We start from the raw sequence: 20,897 nt of genomic DNA, 5'->3' as shown, positions 1-20,897 counted from the left end.
AATTGAGGAACACCGTGAAAGCCGTTTCGGGTGGGGAAAACAGTTGACGATTTTTTTAACCGGAGCATGTGAGAGAACAGACCTCGAAGAACCTGTGGGGCTCCGATTTTTGCTGGAAAGTTTGTAAAAATAATTTTTACCAAACCTAATCCAAGTGTGAATAGTTCCAAGTGAATAATGTGCGTCGAGTGATAAAGTAATCGCAAGTTGAATATATTCAAGCAACGGTCGAACGATTGTAACAAGGTGATATATACTTATCTCTGAAACGTCGTCGGATGCTGCGAGCCAGCTTTATGTGATCTACATGATTCCGATTGCCTGTCGTCGCCGTCGTCGTCGCCGTCTAAGGTCGTTCTAGTTTCTCCCATTCATCTGCATTCAAAACGACAAAGACCAAACGGCCGTACACCTAGGACAAGTTCTTCTATGCCAACCGCCGCGCGTAATTACACCACAAAATAATAACCCAACATCTTGTTGTGTTAATTTGAAGACGGCTCAAGCAATCAGCGGCGGTCTTTATTCAACCCAAGTGGTATCAATGTTGTCTGGCAATGGTGTGTAAAGAGAACGTGGTATCATGGTTTGGAAATCTGTCCAGGTAATAATACCACCGTATTTACCACCCCCAATTTTCCCTCCCTCCCCCATCTCCCTTTTCACTCATATATTCTTCATTATAATGCTATGTATGTTTTTTTTTTTTCTATCAACTTTATACCTGGTCCGTTCTGTTTTTTCTATGTAGAAAACTTCCCTTTCAAACTCGTATCTTTTATTTTTTTTATTTTTATTATTCATTGAAACAACAACTTGAATAAAAAAAACTTTCAAGGCTAACTTCAGCACAAATCCAGCTGAAACTGTTATGAGGAGGATATTATGGTCAGTTTTTACTGATTACGTTGAATGTCACGAATTTTGGCTATTATCAGAACATATGTATTATTGACCCAAAAAAGTTTTGTTTCATGCAAGATTGATGGCAGAAAATTTATTCTCATTAACGAATTATCACTATTTGCAGGAATACATTTTTTTGAATTATGCTCGCATGAAAAAAATTTTTAGGTATTTGTCCGACATTCCATTTAGAATTGTATAATCTGTAGTATTTTCACATCGGTAACGCGTAGAATCTGATAATTGTCCAAATAAGCAATATTTCACTTGGCCCTTAACAATTGATTATAGCATCCTTATAAAGCAAGGCTATGCTGCAGCAAATTATTATGATTACAGGTTTTAGGATTACTTATGAACAGAGCGATAAAACATTTTCTTTCATCATAGAATAGTTTAAATATTATAGAATGGCGCATTGCTTCATATGATGATCAAAATCTGTAAAAAGTTGCTTTCATGTCTGCTTCATCATCAGAACAATCACGTTTCTTTCAAATTTTGATTGATTTTCATTATTCTATATATTTAGCCAAGTTTTCCACGTAATGGAGGAAATTACAATACTGTAACAATGCATTTTTCGTGATAGTCGTTACTTTTCAACTTCAAGTTTTTCTGATATTCAGCGAAACGTAACAAAGCGAGATGTACTCACGTGTTAAAAAATGAATTCCATGAAAGTAATTTAAAAATTACCAGACCTTGACTTGTATTTCAATATTCCATTACCCATATAATAATAAGATGAAACTCATGCCTAATATGTTTCTTCATTGATTTGTTTCTCCACAGTTATAAACGTATCGATGTGATGTGCACGTTGCTGAATATGTGTCTACCGTTTGAAGTGAGGTACCTTGGCACGTGTGTCGAGGATCTTGGTAAACGGGACTACAATGATCTCCGTGACACGGAACATAAAGCCAACAACGCGTCGGACCTAGCGGAACTCACTTCTCTCGGTGTTACCGACAAGAGAACACGCAGGAAACTCTCGTTGTATATGGCGCTTTTGCATTCATGCAATTACGCCTGCGCTGTTATTCTGTACAATAATCTCTCGAACGTAGATTTTCAAGAAATAGTTAATCTCCTGAATGGGGCAACTTTCGTACAGGATGATCAGACCCTCGACGAACTTCTACTACTTTATACGATGGCTCTGAATCATCCGGCCTTCACGTATGAGCAGAAATCCGTTTTTGGCAATATTTATGCCAAACTGCAGGAGGAAGAAGCCAGACTCAATCCTCCAAAGGCAGCTGCAAACCCTTCCTTCAGATCCGCACAAGTAATATTTACGGCCTTATTGTATAATCCGCTTTTGCGAGATGAAAAAAGTTTACTTGGATACTCGTTACAACTCCCAAGTCCAATATCCAGCTTGTCTTTCATTAATTCTTCAGTCTACCAATGAATATATTTTTCTTAATATTTCAAACGCAGCAAAAACCAATAGTCCTCTAATTATTTCATATTGCGCTTGCTTTATCACAAAAGAATGCTTTTTGTTTTGTGTCTTCATAATCCTATTATCCTACATTACGTTTTATGGAGATTTTTTTTCTAGTATGTATCTCGTCTCGAATTTTCTGCGCTTTATACTTGCAATGATTATTTAAGCACGCTTATCACTTGACGAAGAGCAATAGAAGTTGATGGGTGTGGCTTTGTGATTTCCCGTTTCGAGTGACAGCCAGAAAGGGGAATAACCACTGGTGACTTGATTAAATTGCATTCATCCCTACAGCTTTCTTTATTAATTTTATTATAAGATGATCGCGCAACCAACAATTATCGAATAAATATATTTGCAATCTATGACGATATATTAAAATTCAAATGCAAAAATATAAATCTTGAAATTATGCACAAGAGTTATTTAGACATGGATTTTTCATTCTGAATCTGATAACTTTCACTTTTTAATTGTCATCACCTTTGGTGATATAAGAAAAGTATTGGTTCTGGTCAAAAATCAATTTTTTTAATTCCAACGAATCTTTACGTTTTCAAATCTCTATAATACGAAAAACAGGTTTTTAGAAAAATGTCGGTCTATCCGACAAACTCCCCCAATAATCTCGCAAATGGCTCGATGATAAAATTTGAAACTTACGGGATTTTACAATCAAACGACAGGCATGAAAAATTGCTATGTCCGGTTTAATTTGAACTTCCGGTTCTGCTGGAAATAAATCGATTTTCAATGTTTTACCGACAAACATATACTTTTCCCTCTTTATTACTTTTTCTGAATAAACGATTATGCTTTTGACAGTTTATATAATTAATTTTAAAACAATTTATAAATTCTTTCTTTTCCAAAAAATTTCTTCTTCCTTTTTTTTTTGTCAAAACTTTTTCATCTGGCTGCTAAGTCTTATTAGTTTCAGATTTTTCACTGGACCGTTTTCCAGAATATCGCGGAAGTTGGTCGGACAGACCGACAGACTCTTTCTTTTTCATGGCGATGAAAAGTATCGCGATAAAAACAGTTTTTCCGGTTTGTTTTATCTTGCATTCACAAGGAAGTCGTTGTAGCTTACGATTATATTCATTCAATTTGATTGAAATCCCGTAATCAAATTAACAAGAAGATTGATTTTCAGCGCTGCAGACTCCTTGAATACAACTAAAATTTGAAATCTTCTCATAAATTTGTCATTTTCGTAAAGGTAAAAATAGTACTTAATTTTAGATTTCAGTACTAGATTTTAGTCATGATAAATACAGTTTTATAAAATGTTTTATGAGTTTTTGTCTTCAATAGTTTCTTAAACAGACAGAGCTGGCTGTTACAATCGTTAGCAGTGAAACTCAAGTGCTTCACCCGATAAAATAATTGAATAGCCTGAACTTACCATGCGAGTCTCGAATAAACCTGAATTTCTAGTTCCAGACTCTTTGTTCTTACGCTTTAGTGTCCTGTTACTGATCGTGCACAGTCATACTATTTTTTTTTTTTTCATCTCACATTTGGCTCTTCCCGCCAAACGGAAATGACTTCCATTGCAACTGAAAAACATTGCTGCTGACTGTACTGAGATCCAAAATACCCGCAAAAGCTATCTGGTAGTAGAAAATGTACTACGTGTTAACCGACTCGTATTTAAATATAAAAGTTATTTTTCAATGCATGCTTTGCTATTTGATAACCGAATTTAATTGATGGGAATTGTACGGAGTCATCTGTCCCTTCGTATAAGCTTAATGTAGCATTGAGTACGTCGCTATATTGCTCTAGCCACGCTAAAATCCCATATACTGAGAATCTTAATGCATTGACTGCAGGGTGGCCAAATACCTGGAAAATCTGGAAAACCTGGAAATGTCAGGAAATTTTTAATTTGGTCATGGAAAAAACTGATAACGTCACTTTTCTATCATAGGAATTAAAAATGATTTTTTGATGTAATAAGTTTACTCGTTTTCGTGAAGAAAAAAAATTGGCTAAAACCGACTTTTTTGTACGTTATATTTTTCATTAATTCGAATTGAATTTTAACGGAATACAGAGTTAGTAAGCTGAATGATTTAAGTTTTAGTAACTTATTAGAGCTTGGAAAATGGCCGGAAAAACTGGAAATATCATGGAATTTCTTTCCAAAAAATTTGTGGTCACCCTGATTGAGGCTTTGCACCATTCTGTTTGTAAAATTAGTTCACCAACATTTCGTACAAAATTCATTTACTGTCCGTAACGTGTAATAGAATCCTATACTAAATTCTCATCTTGCGATTGCAAGTTAGTGAATAATTGGTCTAGGACAATCGTGTAACTTATAAAAAAATTTTAAATCACAGAATTACAATAACTATAATGATGTGAATTATTGTATATTTTTTATTGAATTTCTTATGAATTGTACAAATATTTTTACTTTATACAGGGATCTGCTCCGTGTGTCACTCCCAATGACAGGGTGGTGGATAATGAAGTTCAGACAAACTGCTTGGTACCTCCTCCACCAATGCAGCCATTTCATGGTAAATATCAGCCTGGAATCCTCATTTCCTAAGTACATCACAAGGACAAATTCTTTTATTCCCGATTCAATGATAATGTTTACTGTTTTGACCTGACAAGCGGAGAAAAGTAACGCACGACTCCTTTTATCTGCGGGAGAAAAGTAGCTTAGCTCGGGCAGTAAAGCAGTCCAAGGGAATAATCTTCGACTTCATTCTTTTGTTGCATAATGTACATACTATTGTAAAATGCTCTTGTGAAAATCTATTATTTATGGAAATATTTAAATTATTCTAAAAGTATGTGAGGAAATTCAAGAAATTCTAGAGAGTTTCTGGAAAAAGCACAAATTCTTTTAGATCTTCTTTTTCTATTGAAAGTTAGAAAATCTCCGAGTTTTCATCTGTCCGACTACTTCTGACAAGCTTTATGCTTGAATATGAATTCTGATAAAAAATTGTACTCCGTACGCTTTTCCAAAGTCAAAAGTACAATCAATCAGTTTTTCCTTTTCAAGTCTAAGGCTTTATTAAAAGAAATCTTAAAACATGGAATCTATCTTTCCAATAATATTTGAAAACTGTCAAGTCCAACAGACTTAATGAACTCTAATGGATTTCAGGTGACATGTCAGCACGCAGCAACACATTCTTAACTGGATTGCCTCCTGGTCTAACAATGCCACCACCCGGTCCGTGTTTCCCAGCTCCGGAGCAGATGTCGTTAGGTTCAAATGCGGCAGCACAGTACTTGCAGCTTGGTTTCCCCTCGATGAATCACATGCCGCCATGGGCAGGTCAGGTCATGCTGAGCAACCCAATGATGTACCATCAAACCGGAGACACACTAGCTTATCCTTCTTCCCCCTTAGTCAGCCGCCAGTCATCACCTTCCCAGTCAAGATCTCCTAGTCGGAGTAACTCCCCGATGAACAGTCGCAGTCGCAATCCTCCCCCTCGTACTTCCTCAGCCCAGATAATGCAATGCGCTTCTAGCGCCGTAACGACATCCGCAAGCACCAGCAGCAGTCAAACCAGCATGTCAAGTTCGCTGCCATCTCTGCAGCCTCTCAGCAGCACCGTAACCGTGAGCAGCGGCAAAAGTCAGTCCTCGTTGCCGCTTCCTCAGTGGTCCGTTCCTCCCCCCACAGCCGTCAGTGTAGCTTCTTCTATCGGAACTTCAAGGCATGGTAACACCGAGGGATTGTCGACAGCTCAGACCTCGGTTACAACACCTAAACAGACAGCTGTGTCCTCTTCTCGGATAAGGTCAACTGCTTCTGCTGCTGATTCATTGAGAGAAACTCTCGGCAAGGAAATGCCCAGTTTTAAGAATAGTCTACAGAATTTTTCTATTGACGAGGTAAGAGATCTATAAAAGCATAATTTTCGTCACAATTTCATGTACCGTTTTACTTCCATTTTGTTTCACGTTAAAGAGCTAAACCTTTGTCGAGGTTAGTGCTCAACGTTCACCTATTATTCACACGACCTTACACAAAATTGTCCTTACATGAGAAATGGTTAGTAATTCATTAATTTTCAATGAAACTCTATACGTATAGAACATTTCTTCGATTCGCAGGCAAGTAAAAAATGTGTTCATTGCATTCGTATATGTCTTAAGATTGCGCTCATGAATCAATACATATTTTTTTAAAGTGTAAAAATTCATGCAATAGTCGAAGGTGGATGAACAGCACTATCTGAATCAAAAGCTAAGAAAACAGACAATGTCATGTGAAATTGCTTCGACAGTTTTACTTGTGAGAAGAATGGTGAGAACGAATGGAACAATATCCTTACTATCTAATAAAAATGATTCTGAGCAATTACAAGCAAAGGTATCAATAACTTGAAAGAAGGTTTTATAGTGAGATCGTTCAAAATAATTAAACCCTGGTGCTTTTGATACAATTCCAATGTTTTCGGCCTCATTTTGTTCACCATAACGATTTCCAGGAATGACCTTTTATATTTTTTTTACAAATAAATATCTCCAGAGTGGAGAATAATGAAGAACCCAGCAATAATTTGATGGGAATTGGGTTTCATTGAAATCATCTGGATTTCTTATATGTCGTACATCTTGGCATTCTGAACAAAAGTTTTCATGGACACAACCTTCTGCTACGAATAGTTTCGGCGCTAGAACAATGTTCATCTTATACCCAGTATTCTGCGATGAAAAACTAGGCCAGAAAAATTACAAAAAAAATTATTATTTCTAACAAACAAATCTTGGGCATGTAACCAGACATCCCTACTCCAAGTCTATGGACTCGTCTCCTCCTTCAACCTCAATGACTTTCCCTGTAGATGACATTACCTGGTGGGTCCTGGTGCAAATAGGTGTTATTAGTTCTTCAATGGAGAAATGGAAATTAGAGTGCTGTTAACCAAAAATGCATATCTAGAGCTTACATAAGCATACCTCGGGGTATAAATTAACGGAGGTTTTACTTGAAAGGCAGTGACGTCTTTTAAACTGTTCAAACAACCAATTGTTTTTCTTCAATAAACAATTTGAAATTTCCAAAACTACATTAAAAGAAAGATAGAAAAATAGTAAAACCAATTTTTCAACTTCGAATTAAGCGAATACTCTTGAAGCAATATGTGCAGTAAAAATTACCCGAAACATCCCCATAGAAACATAGGACCCCCAGATCTGTTCCGAATGATTAAAAAAAAAATCTGTGTCAAGTTTCAAGCCTCTATGTCAATTGGAACATGTGCCTCTAAGCTCCGAAAGTTTGTAAAATTCATGTAGGTTTTATATCTAGTTACTTTGTTTTGTATGACTTTGATATAAATTAACAGACCGATTTAAAACTCGGCAGAGTTGTTGCTTATAACGATCGGAACAAACTCTGAAAATTTCAAAATTTAATCATAGCTTTATAATGTATTGCTTTTTATATATAAGCTCAATAGCATCACTTTTATTAGGCTTATATATAAAGGAACAATAATTCTAAAATTTCGAAATTTTCAGGGATTGTTTTTATTATTATAAGCAACAGCTCTGACAAGTCTCAAATTAGTCGTCTAATTTATTGCAAAGTCATACAAAACAAAGTAACTGGATATAAAAACTACAGGTATTTTATACGTAAAACTTTCGAAGTTTAGGGGTACGTATTCCAGTTGACGTAGAGGCTTGAAATTTTACACAGATTTTTGTCACTGGTTTGGAACAGATTTAGAGGGCGATCCAATAAAAAATTTTCCAGCCCTTATGTAAGCTCTAGATATGCATTTTCACGACAATCTATGGAAATCTAGTTAGTAAGCAAAAGCAGTCCAACAACGTTAGAATTCGGTTAAAAACCCAATATAAGTGTTCATAAAACTTTCCTAAAGTTTCAATACCTCAGCTTGTATTATTGAAAGTCGCTCAGATTCATTTCCGATACATAGTAAGGATGCTATTTCATTCTTCACCATTATTGGTGCACATAAGACTGCTGACGATTTTTTGAACGGTGTTTTTGCTGAAATTTTTATTCAGACGGAATTCGACCAATTATTCTTCAAGGCAAATGTGAATGTGTATTCTGTTGCGGTATAAGGAAAAAAATAAGCATATAAATCTTATCTTATATTTGGTGGCCATAGACATATTGGGATCTTTAATATGGGCATCGTTATAGGGTAATTAATTGATCGTTTTTCTAGTTATGCATGCCTACAAATACTAAGATAAGGAAAACGTTGTGTAAAATGTGGAACTTTCGTTTCACGTTTCTCGTATCGTTGAAATACTCGATTAAAAAACAGTTGAATAATTAAATACTACATAGTTTGCGCAGATGCCACCGAAAATTACGAAAATTACAGCTTTGAATTCTGGCTAAATCAGTCGATTGTTAATTAGACTGCATTTGCAAACTTAAACTTTTCTATTATCCTTCAACTTGTTTTGGTGACCCTAGATAAGAAGAATGGGGGATGACGAGTTAAGGGACTTGGGGTTGCCATCGAATGCCGTTGGCCAGCTACGTAGTATCGTGAAAGGTCAAACTTCCAACGGTTTAAATCTGCTTCCATCCGACAAGAAATTTGAGAGTTCAACCAACACTATTCCACATCCCGTTTTAGACCACGTTGAGAACGAGGTAAACTTTGGACCTCTCGGAAATCCGTGCGATTAGAATTTTCTTTTGAGATGATTATCAAGTCCTAACAACTGAGATGATCATCTATTTCCACGTGATACAAGGATTCGATATTTTCTGATAAAACTTAGGTTTTTGCACAGGTGGTTAGAGGAAGCGAGGGTAACACTGGCACAAAATGCATCCCGTTACATCAGCAACAACAGCAGATTTTGCATCACCACCACAATCTCGCTAGCTCAAGTGTCAGACGATATCCAACCATCTCGCCCATGGATCCATCACCGATGCAGATATTTCCACCTCCACCTCCTATCTATGCTGCTCAAAATACTCCGTGCTACGCATGCCTAACAATGCCAGTCAACGGGATGCAGAATCGATATCCAAGGTAATCACACTCTTTATCTGCTTTATAGAGTGCCAGAGAAGGATTTGATCAGACATGCTTATTGCAAAACTGACAAAAGTCTAGTCTGAATGTTAATGGGATCCACTGACGATGTGTTTGTGCACAAAATCCTTTGAGTCAGAATCAAATTAAATGATAGTTAAAACTAGAGAAGTGCAAGAATTAGCAGAAAGTATGAAAAATGTGTTGAAAAAAGCATGAATTCCCTAAATAATCGAAAGTAAATAAATTCTTTACGTACTAGACTTTGAAATCTCATGACTTCTTTATGACTGCGATTGAATTTAAAAAACTTTAACTGACTCCAAGTACCTTTTTTGAATTTCAAATGAATTCAGTTCAATGCAGTTGACTTCACTTGAATTACTTGACTTCAAATAGACGGAGTAACTAGTTTTCTTACTAACTCCAGACTATTTCCAATCAGTGATGGATCTGATTTCAGTATCAGGTACAGTTGGTTAATAACTGTAAGACTGAAACATAATTTGTGAACTTTTACTAGATCACTACCCTCTGCCCATCCGACTCTCACCTTACTTGAAATTCGTGCTATTGTCGTTAACGCGTATTCGGCTATTTCTAGGTACAACGCACAGCAAGCAGTATGCTGCTTGGCACACCTGGAAGGCTTACGGTTGGACCCCGACAGTAGTCGGCATTTTTCGCAGAGCAGTAGTTCAGAGAGTACAGGCAGCCGATCTCCACCGGAAACACCACCAGCCGTACCTTGGGCCGGTGGAGGAGCCGGAGAATCGTCGGTGCCAAACAACCCGTCACTGGATCACACGAATCCAGGGCCACCTTCCTCCCACCCGACGAGCACGACGCCAGTGTCATCGAACCACCACCAGGCAGCTCTCCAACAGGGGATAAATATGCCTCAAGTATCGGAAAAGCAGCAAAGAAACAGTAGAAAGAACCCTGGCCATTACGTACGTCATAAAAACCAACACCACGCGATGAACGGCGGACCACCAAGTATCCCTCACTGTCTTCCATTCCCGCCGCAAGCTTCCCATTCACAAATAACTTATCTCCAGCACGGTGGACATTTTCCATCCCTGAGACCAGCCGCTGGGATCTACTCAAACCACATTTCTCAGCCCGCCTATGCCAGGCCCACGTATCCGATGTACCAGCCCAACGGGGAGATCCTATATCAGTACCAGGGTAACCACCTGGGCCACCATCCTGGCTCAGGTGGGACACCACCGCCGGCTGCACCGCCTCTTTCTCAGACGCCATACTTGCCGCCAACACCGGTCGTGACTTATTCCACCGTCGTACCGCCGCCTAAGGTATCCTGCTACAATTGCGGAAGCAGCAATCATCACGCGGCCGATTGCAAGGACCAAACTATGGAGGACCTCACCAAGGGAGGTAGGTCACAGCAGTCGCGGAACACCTAGAATCCGGAATTTTTTTTATTGCGGCCTAACTTAACGGTTTATTCTCCCCTCTCTATTTTCCTCTCTCTTTTTTTCTTTCTATCTTCATATTTGTCGAGAGTTGGATAAACGAGCAAATAAACTATGAGAGAGTGCTGGATATCTGCCACTGAGCGTGGGAAGACGCGAGACTCTTCTACCTATCTTCTGCTGCTGCTACCGCCTCTACATAAAAATAATAGGGCAGCTTTCCTCTAGTCTAGATAATTTCCAATTGAAAATTACATTAATTTGTCAGCCTATAGCAGCAAGTGATTTGCACGCTTCTCAAAATTAAAGATTAAACAATTAAAGAATGATAACAATATTAGCACATAAATCCTTCATTCGTACGATTCAGGTAATACTATATCGAATCATGTATATTAAGCACACAAAATATCGTCTCAAGTCGCTCGTCAGATTGTTTATTCATTATTTAGGTGGAAATTCGTTTCTCTTCGTTCCAAAAGAAGCGTACGTTCATTCTTCGATGATGCATAACAAAATACGCACGTTCCATATTCATGTATACTTGGCGTTAAAAAAGTTTCAATCGGTTAAAAAAAAAAGTACAAGATCCGTTATTTTTAACTTGATATGGAATTGACCATTGGAAAAAGAAATGGAAAATTCTTAGCGGTTGAATTGGTGCAGAAATATTTGGCTGCTTGTTACATAAATTCAGAAGATTTTTTGCAAAATTTTATGCTCAAAAATATGATGTACCTACAGTTCATAGCGTAAGGAACATTTTTCATATTGCGAGCTGACTAAATTTAAGTATCAGTGGAACGTTGTAAGTCCAAAAGACAATGACGGAACTCTTGAAATATTCAATTTTTTGTCGCTGTCTTCAATTAGAAATAAACTAATTTCCATCATCTACAGTATGTTTTCATTTCTCCTCAGATATGAAGCTAATATGGAATGTAACAATGGTTTTATAAACTCGTTTGTCAGGTAATTTATTAATACAAATTTTGTAAAATTAAAATTACTTGCATGTGCATCAAAATGCATTTTATTACGGTTAAATCAGTTGGACCATTTGAATTAGAAGTTGGAAAAATAGAAAAAAATATCCGGAAAATTCCGAGTAAAATTCGAGCCCTGAAAGTTCCGTACAAACTTGGTTTTTTTTTTTTCATCTGATAATAGTACAAATTAACTATTTTCGGACTGTTTCCTTTACTTGTGCTCTGAGACCGAGCTTCTCTCCAAATTTCATCATTCTAGGTCAACGGGAAGTACCCTGTAGGTTTTGATGCGTTTGAACTTCCCGTTTTAAACTCTCCTCGAGCTGCGATAACAATAACAACACCAACAACAACAACATATTTATAATTTCACAATTATTTATCTATATTTAAATTCATACCGAGCGTTTTGAACATTTATAATTTTACAGCACATTGAGACAAAATCCCGAACGGATTGTGATGCTGCTTAACAAGCTTACCGCAAGCAAAGCTTGATGATTATGCTGTATCATTGTTTTCATATTTTACTAAAAATTAATTTTTCTATCGAATATTGATTGCAATTCACTGTAACATCATGTGATAATCGCATTGCTTATTCGGTTTTCTTTTTCTTTTTCTTTTTTTTTTTTTTTGTTGGTATGACCGAAACGCAAAATTTGATAGTTTATTTTTATTATAAATAATGATAATAATAGTTAGTCTTAATCCTAATAACCGCAGATACTAATACGAAATGGCTACTTATTTCTAAAGAACAAATACAGTGAATATATCGTGTTTTTGAATAAATAATAAATTATATCACGTATCTTCACTTTTCTGAATGTGTAGAGGACATACATACACAGGACATGGAATTATATAATCACAATCAAAGAAAAAACTTCACGGTATCAATTTTCATTCAAATCCGTTCATCCATTCTCAAGATATTATTTTTATTTGAATTTTTGAAATTTTGTCATTTGAATAATTAAAAAAGTTCATAGAACAGAAAAATATTAATATCCAATTCGAATTTCAAACTACAAATTCAGATTCGTGATTGACGATTCAAAAGCCCTTGGATACCATTTACATGAAAATATAACGATTTTTTTTTTATTTTGAACTACTACAATGTTAATTCTGACCTTGGATTCGTTGTCAGTTATCCAAAAAATCTCCGCTTACTAATTTCTACCAATATCCTAATAATTTTAGATTTTATTCCACCATATTGGATTCGCAATTTTGGATTTTGCAAATCAGACCCCAGATTCGCGATCGGCGACCCCAAAAAATCTCATGGTACTAATTTTCATTCAAATCCGATGATCCATTCTCGAGATATCATTTTTATTTTGTATTTTCTGGAAATTTATTGGTCAAATAATTCAAAAAGTACTGAACTGATCAAAGCTAAAATCTAATCAGTGCTGAGTTTGGAAAAGACGCGACGATTGAGACCAAAATCATTGAAATCCAGTCACTCGTCCTTGAGATATCGTCGGATAAAAAAATTGATCCGAAAGTTATCGCAAGTGATTCTGTAGATCTTGAAACGTCGAGATTTTCACAATCATTTTGAGCAATCCAATTGTTAAACCTTTTCTCAAATTGTAGGTTTACTAGGTTTTCTTATTCGAAATTTCTCAAAATCGTTTCTGTCACATAGTAGGGACGTCATGTCATTCGTGTTCACGATCATTGGCACAGAATAACACTACTAAGGATATTTTGACAGGTTTTTCTTTTTTCCTAACTTTTAATGCAGATTATGGGGCCCATTTATTCTTAGCCTATGATGAGATGAGAATTTTGTAGTCGCATTAGCTGCACGGTCTAAGCACAGCAAAGTTCTTTATCAATACCTGCATAGTCACAATTTTTCGCAAAATGGCAAAAGTCTATTTAGATTAATACGTCTTCAAACAACAAACAATTTTTTTTTTACACTACAAGTAGAAAAATTATTCATAATTTAAGCAAGTCTGAAGTGAACCCAGCAGACAGGCTCGTGCGAGCCAAAATTTGGAATGGACTGAAAACGAGTGATTGATTTTTTGATTCAGTTTCAAGGAGACTCTGATCCTAGATACGATTGGATGTAATTACTTGTGAATATCCGAAATTCGACATATTTCAAAGAAATAGATCTTTGAAAGAAGTCATATCGTGTTTGTGAACGCAAACCCGATTTCACCTTGACCATTTTAACCTGAAAACTTCAATTTCACTCAATTTTAAAAGTTTCCTTGTAAAAGCATAGATATATTCTGCAGATTCAACTCTCGAAAAAATATAGAAAAAACATGCTAGAAACTGAAAATATAATTCATATAGAAATGCGACGTGATGATGGCAGAAGCGGGCAGTAATAATATATCAACTTTAGTATAGATATTCTGTCGCCTATCGATTGAAATCGCCAAACACTGATTCATCGTCAAAATTTGTCGAATCTGAATTACAGCAACGCATTGTTAAACGGGATAAAAATTGATGTGAACATGCAATTGGGATCCAAAGTACCGAGCGATGCCATTTGGCGGTAGGAAAAGTGTGCCGTTAACCTCACCACATTTAATTTTAAAAGTTCTTCATTGCCGTATATTTCAGTCTTTACTAACTCAATGTAACAAAAGTGAATTGTAGCAGCTTGCACGGAGTTTTCTGTCGCTTTACGTTCGCACAATTCGTCGAAAACTGAGAGTAAAACAATAACATGGATTGCTCATCGCGACGCCATATTGGATCTCAATTGCTTGGGTGATGTTGTTTAAACGCATAATCGAGTTGATAACCACATGTGTGCAACGGTGGCAGTATACACTTGAAAACGAAAAAAAGCCAACATGCATCTAAAATATCTCCCACGCCTCAACCGACGTGTCCAGCACTCTTCTTGTATTCCCCCCCTCATTATTGAAATCTCACCCGAACGTATACCGATTGTGTATTTCAGCCCAGTATCGACTTGACTACACGATACTGAAACAACCCGCAGAGTGTCCGAGTTCCGACAAGTGATCCTCTGTCAAGGGCCACGATTTTACTACCCGCCAAAACCCTATTGACACAATAATCCGGCCCTACTACAATCAATCAAAATACGGCTACTGTTTCCAATTACGCCAATTTTCGGTAAATTTTGTAGACTTCATCTTTATCCAAGATAAGAATTTTTTTAAGCTCACAGATTCCCAGTTTGCTTTACCCCGTACTATTTTTACAAGTTATTATTATTTATGATAGTAATTATTATTATTATTATTATTATTATTATTATTATTATTAATAAACATTATTGTATCAATATAGCATTGTGTACAAAGCAATGGCACATTATTCTTATAGTCCATGTTTTTTAATATATTTTAAGGGGTAGTAGTTCTTTTTCTTTTCACACACACACACATATATATATATATCAATGGTTCCTTGCGTAGATATAATAATTATATTGAAGACTCGCGCTTGCGCGACGTTTTTCACCAACGAAATAATACCTAATTGGGTGAAAAAAAAGTCTTGAGAAAAAACGTTTTCTAGTGACTAGCGTTAAACAATCTCTCTCCGACAGTGTTATTTATTATTATTATTATTATTTTTTTTTTCTTTTTTTTTTCTTCTTCTCTTTTTCTTATCCTTGTTCTTTCCTGACTGCGGAGTATAGTACACGTTGTGATTATCACAAATTTGTGCGATACTTCCTCTATTAAACTTTCCGTAACACAAATTAACGTTTCTCGACGCTTAGTATACCTCTATTATTATTATATATATATATATTTAAAAAAAAATTTCTCAAACAATTATTTGTGTGAAAACCATAAGTGTTCGATCATCTTTTACATAATATTATATAAAGCTGCCGTTGCGCTCCTGTGTGTTTAAACGTAGAGAGAAAAAAAAAAAAGAACAAAGAAAATCTGGGAAAAAAAAAATTAATAAAACACTAAATGCTGCTCACTGCTCATTCAATTAACTTTCTATCTTCATTGGCCACCTATATATATATATGTATGTTTATATGTATTATATATATACAACTATATGTATAGGTATACAACTATAAATATCGATGTACTCTATAATTTTCATCCTTTCTATAATAGGTAGGTAATCACACATGCATCTTAAGCAATTTTATACCAGTTTATCAATCATTGCCCGGATATTTTTTGTAAGTATAGGCCGTGTCGAAATATAATTATGTTAGGAATTAAATACATGAAAAATACAAAAAATATAAATAGATGTGCGTTATATTACGTATAGAGGCGAATATTAATTAAAATTAGCTAAGTAGATATCCTGTTTATGTTGACCCTGTTGTTGGTGTTATTGTTATTATTATTAATGTTATTATTATACTTCAGCTAATATACCTACATTTCAACATTGAATACATATACGTATAGATATAATTATAACTTATTAAAGTACCTATGTATACATATTATGTACGAGTAGGAAATAAGTGTATTGTTTAAAACTAAGCATTATCTTAGCGAATGATGCATTGTTTAGGTGACATACAAGCAGGTTAAAGTGACAAGTTTGGGAATGAATAGGCCGTTCCGCTGAACATAACGGTTTAAAAAATCATCAGAAGTTTTAATTGTTTATATGATTGTGAACGCGAGTGAAACAATATCGGTAATATGTAATAGAAACAATGCGAAACGAACTCGAACAAATTTAGCCATGATACGAACTGTTTGGGAAAAGACTTTATCACTAGAATTTTTAAAATAATTTAGATCTGGTGTTTTTCATTGAATTCGAATGTTTTTGGGTTTTTTTTTCTTTTACAAAATTTTTACAAACACTTATCTCCACGGTGGATAAAAATATTGTTTTTATTCTATTTGTGGGAATAGGAGCAAGAGCAAGATGATCCCAAAAAGGTCAGAACTGGCATCAAAAACAGCAGATTTTAATAATTTCGAACGTTAAAATTATAAAAACTTTTCTCAAATCGTTGATATCTTAGCTTGTGTAATTGGAATTCGTTGAGGATTATTTCTATTTGACATTTGGGATGTTGTTTCATCGGTGTTTACTATATCATTAAAATAAATAAAACTGCTGGAGGTTTTTTTTGAAAGGTTTTCCTGCTTTTCTCAACTTTTTATTTAAACAGCCAGGCCCACTCATTCACGTACTGACACGCACTTACAGTGCACGCATGTTCTCCACCGACGTTAAATTATTTGTTTTTAATCTATTCCATATTGCAGCCAATCAAGAGTCAAGTTAAAATTATTATAACATTTTAAATTTAACAATGCAACGCTAGATTATCGTCGGTTTGGCTCTTCAAAGAATTGTCCTCTGCTATTGGCTACTTTCCAATTCGAAATTCGAACGCGCATCCTGCCAATTTTTTTTCTCTTTCAACTAATAGATGGCTGATACAGTTCATTAAATTATTAACTACAGGAGGTTTTTGTCATGACAATATTTTTTTTGGAACATGAAACTTGTTTCGATCTATCATCTTTGTTTTACCTTACCAAGAAACGGCGGCTTCATTAAAAAGTTTTCAATTCAGCCCATCATTTCTTCTTCTTTTTTATCAAGTAAATTCCCTTCTGAATTATTATTATTATTAATATTTTCGAGCAATAAATTATCAGATCTTTGGAATATTATCATATTTTACTTACCTTCGACTTGAAATATTTTCGTATCAACGATAAAATTCTGTGAAAGTGCAGTTGATCTTCATTTTTAACGTGGCATAAAAAAAAAAAAAAAATACTTGCATCAGAAATTTGGACGATTCTTTGGTGTCTACGAGTTGTGCTTGTGATCATAATCAACTGGCAGAATAAATGAACACGTTTAACATATTGTTACTTATTTCCCGTGAAGATGATGAAAATCGAAAACAAATACTTACGTAAATGAGAAAAAAAAATAGTATAAATAAAAACTTGATCGACATGTTTATTATAAAATTGGAATACGAATAGACGGATCAATAAAAATCAATAAATTGAAACAAAATATGAGGGAATATTGTTATTTTAGTTTCTCTGATACGGGTTTTCGCTATATATAATATGTACGTCATCGAGTAGAAAAAAGGGCAGAAAATGCAAGTATCGTTTCCAGAGTTACATGCCTGTCAGTATGAGGACAATGTCTACAAAACTATGCATGTACAATATATAATGTCTGTACATATGTAATTGCGAAATATTCCGAAGCAATGAAGTTAGATAAAAAGGAGAAAAAGAAATTCAAACGAATAATTATTTAAATGAATGAGAACGCACCAAGAGGTAGTTATAATAATATCAATAACAACAACAACAACAACAACAACAACAACAACAACAGCGACATCAACAATAATAATAATAATTGTAACAATAGTAATAGTGATAATAATAAATTACTTAAAACAAGGTAATTAGAGTGAAAACGGTAAGGTATGAATAAGAAAATAGAACAAAAAAAAAAAACACAAAACAAAACAAAAAAAAATAAATAAATAAATAAAAAAAAAAATTATAAATGAAGTAGATAAGACACGCTCGTCAGGAAGATGTGAGAAAAACATGTATCAAACAAGTAATTCAGGGTATGTCTGTATAATGCGTTTTGAAATAGTTAAGATGAGTAAAGGGATCGAAAAAAAAATTGTAACAAGATTGGCGTGACCATGATGATTATTAAATAGAGCAGCGAATAAGAATTTCATGAAAAATAGAAATACAAAACGGAACGGTTTTGTGCGAGATGGGGTCGTCTAGATTATGAATATATAAAACGGAAAAAAAATTAACGATTTAAATACAAACATGTGATGTGTATTATACATAATGTATGTACATATATACGTGTATATATGTATATACATACATACATACATACATGAGTGTGAGTGCGTGTGTCTGTATATGAAAATATTGAGATATATTTGTAAATTCTGTTATCTGAATGCATTATTATGAATATTTTAACCTCCTGTAATAAAATATTTAATAAAAAACGTTACCAACCAAAATTTCATCAACGTTGGGGATAATTTAATTTTCTCCTTTCGCACAGCCATTTTTTTGATATTCGTACGGTAATTAGATTTTCAATTAGCAAACTGATAAATACATCGGAATTGACATTATATCCATTTTTCTTTGTTTTGTTTGTCTCTATTCAACCAAAAATGAGTGTGAAGTGAAGAGTACGCCTAAAATAATTTACTTGTTTATATCGATTTCGTTGTTGCTGTATTGACAATTTCAATTTGTTATACAAAAGCTAAATATAACGTCTCGTATTATTATCAAACTGAATATGCGCTCAAGGCGGCAGCCTTAATTCTAGCTTTTTAAGGAGCCATTCCAAAATTATTGTTATATATAATATCCCCTCTCTTGCTCTAATGTTTACTCAAGATTTTGAAGTGCAAACGAAAAAATTAGTTGCAAAATGACTACTTTCCGACACTCTGTAGTCTTTGAAAAAAATCAAGTTTTCACCAGTTCAATATAATCACAAATAATAAACGAAATATGTTTTTTGATTAAATTCATAAATATTAAATTTTCAGCACGTTAAAAGTCTGGAGTAAATTGACTCTTTTTCCCTTGCAATAATTTCATTACAAACTACCTGTAATAATAATAGATATGAACAAACTTGAAACAGAAATAAATAATAATAACGGAACAATAAAATATAACAAGTAGTATATACAATATTATATAGTAGGATGCAATCATAACAGCGCGTAAGGTTAAAAAATAATTATAAAAAAAAATCCTAATACGTAATACGATATGCCCCCCCCCCCCCCCCCCCCCCCCCCCAATGTGCTTACGTAATTGGTCAACCGTCCCCAATAAACAAGAAGAGTAACTGCATGCGTGACAGATGGAGAGTTATCAAACATCATCAAATATAAGCTTCTTCTATAGGCATATTAAATGTACGAGTACTTGTAATATCGTACAACCGACTCGGCCATCGGTCACTCATCAGACTGTGTGCAAGTTTTCTTCGTTTATTTTATTTTTTTTTATTATATTGAGATAAGGCTAAAAGTTTCTGCGTATCTTTCTTGCTTTTTTGTTGTTGTTATTGTCTAGTTATATTTATATTTCAAACAAATTTCATTGGATTTTTTACAATTTTTTTTAAGGATTTCAGAGATTTTCCTTCCGAGGTTTTCATTATTTTAATTCAGAAAGAAAATGCTCACAATTTTCGAGATTGATAAATATTTTTGACTATTCTTCTCGGCATATAACATTGTTGAAGAATAGCAGAAATAAGTTGAATATTTCAAACTTTCAAAAATTTCTCCGCATTTACTTATAATGTGAATTTTTTACAGTTTTTCATTTTTTTGTGAAAAATAGTCGACAAGTTCTAATAATTTTCAGGAATTTTGAATCAATTACCAAATTTCTAAGCAGAAAATAAACTTCAGGAGATTTATTGAAACAATGTGATATTTGTAAATTTCTAAAGGATTGCATTTAATTTTCATTGAAAAATATAACTTTACGGATATGTTCAGATTCTTTCCACTATATTAAAAAATAAAATTAAAATCAATCGTTCCCTGAAAATTTTTAGCTTTTCTCAGAACTCTATCCCAGTTTTTTTTGTTTATCCTTGAGTCGACTTGGTGAGAAATATTCAGGAAAACTAAATATCACTGAGTGCTCTTGGATTGTTAGGACAATTTTGGAAAGAATCTAATTGCTGTCCAGAAATGAAATCGAGGTTTACCTCGAACTCAACTTACAATTAGTCAGAAATATTCAGGAATTTAAAAACTCGCGAGTTCTCATCAGAAACTCTCTAGAATTTATTGAAATTCTTGAGATATTACCGGACTAATTATTAAACTTTTTGAAAAACAAACCAGATTTTTTTTTCAGAATAAGCCGAAATCATGGAATATTTCTGAAACATACGGCTGGAAAAATCTTACCAAAAATTTTCGATACTTATTTTGATCAGCGGTTACAAAGTTACGACGTCCTCTGGCGTGAACTACTTCATCGATGATGAGCTAATTAAGTTATATAACCGAATGATAATGATGATCGGATAGAAA

At 34.5% G+C, this 20,897-nt stretch overlaps 1 protein-coding gene across 1 annotated transcript; it reads left to right on the top strand.

Moving 5' to 3' along the window:
* The first annotated feature begins 18 nt into the window (after window positions 1-18).
* On the top strand, window positions 19-15,594 carry LOC124404493. Its single transcript, XM_046878654.1, has 8 exons — window positions 19-604; window positions 1,702-2,200; window positions 4,803-4,899; window positions 5,502-6,241; window positions 8,817-8,999; window positions 9,143-9,390; window positions 9,998-10,794; window positions 14,775-15,594. Exons 1-8 carry the CDS (start codon window positions 558-560, stop codon window positions 14,837-14,839), a joined length of 2,676 nt encoding a protein of 891 aa, XP_046734610.1. The 5' UTR covers window positions 19-557; the 3' UTR covers window positions 14,840-15,594.
* Window positions 15,595-20,897: the final 5,303 nt, after the last annotated feature.

Source organism: Diprion similis, chromosome 3, assembly GCF_021155765.1.
Source record: "Diprion similis isolate iyDipSimi1 chromosome 3, iyDipSimi1.1, whole genome shotgun sequence".
Classification (NCBI taxonomy): Eukaryota; Metazoa; Arthropoda; class Insecta; order Hymenoptera; family Diprionidae; genus Diprion; species Diprion similis.
Note: the sequence above shows the minus strand (reverse complement) of the source record. Positions and strands in the feature narration are given on the sequence as shown.

What these genes read in the sequence shown, in the direction of transcription:
- LOC124404493 (XM_046878654.1), top strand. Translation starts at nt 558, where the DNA reads ATGGTGTGTAAAGAGAACGTGGTATCATGGTTTGGAAATCTGTCCAG. An exon ending in CTTCCTTCAGATCCGCACAA is followed by an intron (nt 2,201 to 4,802) that starts GTAATATTTACG and finishes TACTTTATACAG; the next exon opens with GGATCTGCTCCGTGTGTCAC. An exon ending in ACCAATGCAGCCATTTCATG is followed by an intron (nt 4,900 to 5,501) that starts GTAAATATCAGC and finishes AATGGATTTCAG; the next exon opens with GTGACATGTCAGCACGCAGC.